The sequence below is a fragment of the Benincasa hispida genome, chromosome 3 (genome assembly GCF_009727055.1).
Source record: "Benincasa hispida cultivar B227 chromosome 3, ASM972705v1, whole genome shotgun sequence".
Taxonomy (NCBI): Eukaryota; Viridiplantae; Streptophyta; class Magnoliopsida; order Cucurbitales; family Cucurbitaceae; genus Benincasa; species Benincasa hispida.
The window spans coordinates 71,669,662-71,671,326 of NC_052351.1; the positions used below are offsets into that span (position 1 = coordinate 71,669,662).

Sequence of the window (1,665 nt, forward strand, 5' to 3'; positions counted from 1 at the left end):
TTTCTGCAATTGCTTTGCCCTTTTCTTTTGTCAATGCAAGGCGGGCTGCTTGCCTTTGTCTCTTCTCCCGCTCTCTGCGTTGTTCCTTCTTCTCGCGTTCTGCGAGTTCTTTACCCTTCTTCTTCTATAAGCGCCTCTTATTAGCTTCGCGCTTATTCCCTTTCTCCTCTTCCAATCTCCTCTCCTCTTCTTCCTTCTTCTTTTTCTCTTCCTCTTCTTCTTCTCTTTCTTCTCTCTCGAACACTTCTACAAATTGCTCGGACGCTAGCAACAAACGTTGTTCTTCCCCGCGCCTCCTTATCCCTTCAAGCCTTGCGAGCTCATTATTACTGTGCATTTTCTCATCTCGCAGTCTTCTTCTGTGATTTCCTTCTGCCATGATGAGCTTTGCATGCTCCATTTTCTCCTGTTTCTCCTTCTCTTATTTTCTCCTTCTTTCCTGTTCTTCTAATGTGATGATTAATCTTTAATGGTCAACAGTAGACCCTTGCGGCGCATTCTCCCAGTGACGCCACATTAGGGGTAGCTTCTCCTTCTTCGCTTTCCTCCGTCGCAACCATTTGCATTGTTTCAGGTTGCACCGGCTCCATCAATTCCATTGTTTCCTCCCTATCTTCCCTTACGGAGGTCGATTCTCCACCCTTTTCCGAGCTCACAGCATTGTGCTTCTTTTCTTCCACTTTTCTTAGGCGCATTTCTTTACGTTGGCGCATTCTTCATTCTTCCTTCTCTTTCTTCTCCCTTTCCTTCTTCTCTTCCTCATCTTCGTCATCATCCTTCTTTTCTGCATTCTTTTTCTCCTTGCGAGGATGAGAAAACTCAGCCTCTCCAGCCTTTCTCCCTTTGCTTTTTTTCTTCTTCTTTTTCTCTTTAGCTATTTCTGGTTGCATCTCCACTGTAACCTCATCCATCGCAACTTCAGCCACCGTAGTCTCCTCTACCACAACCTCCTCCATCGTATCTTTGGAGGTTCCATCATAGGTTCCTGCCTTGGCAGTTACCTCAGGAGTCTTTAAGGCCAAAGTGCCTCTTTCTATCTCTTCTTCATTCACCTTTGCCTCTAACACCACCATAGACAGTTGTTGGTTTACAACCCCTGCCACGGGTAATCCCCCTCCTTGCTCCAGATTGCTCAGAATATTACCAAACACCTCTATATCATCGCGTCTCTTCTTTCTCACTCTCAGTTGAAACGGCAGAAGTTGGAACTGATGTGCTCTCAGTGTTTTGCCCCCTCTTGAACTGAGGAGGTCTGACGGCTAAGGGGTTTCTCCTGGTTCTACCGGCGATTCTCGGGACAGTGTGGGGTTGGGCAACAAGTCTGCGACTAGCAACGAGGAATGCTGCCTCTCGCATGGCGATTTGGTCCGAGGAAGGGGTTGATGGTGATGCAGAGTGTTGGGAAGCTTGGTCGGCCATGGATGATAAGCTTGGGAAGACTGGAAAAATCATTGGGATTATGGGAAGAAGAAGGCTTCGTATGCTAGGCGCTAAGGTTTTCAGTTTGCCAAAATGAGGTAAAGAATTCACAGATGGGCAAGGGTTCCTATATATAGGTTGAGCCGTAGTGGACCCAACACATTTTTCGTGGTGACAGGTCTCGAGACACTCAAAATGCCCATTGCTCGAACTTCCCTCATTTATGAAATTTCAGAAAAATGTCAT

The 1,665-nt window shown here is 46.5% G+C and overlaps 1 protein-coding gene across 1 annotated transcript; it reads right to left on the reverse strand.

Annotated features, from left to right (window-relative positions):
* Positions 1-716: 716 nt before the first annotated feature.
* Positions 717-1,419, reverse strand: LOC120073703 (nucleolar protein 58-like). Its single transcript, XM_039026501.1, has 2 exons — positions 1,182-1,419; positions 717-1,096 (listed from the first exon to the last, which is right to left on the reverse strand). Exons 1-2 carry the CDS (start codon positions 1,417-1,419, stop codon positions 717-719), a joined length of 618 nt encoding a protein of 205 aa, XP_038882429.1.
* Positions 1,420-1,665: the final 246 nt, after the last annotated feature.

Coding starts and splice junctions, on each gene's coding strand:
- LOC120073703 (XM_039026501.1), bottom strand. CDS start 1,419: ATGGCCGACCAAGCTTCCCAACACTCTGCATCACCATCAACCCCTTCC. Junction 1,097..1,181: donor TTCTGCCGTTTCAACTGAGA/GTGAGAAAGAAG, acceptor TACCCGTGGCAG/GGGTTGTAAACCAACAACTG.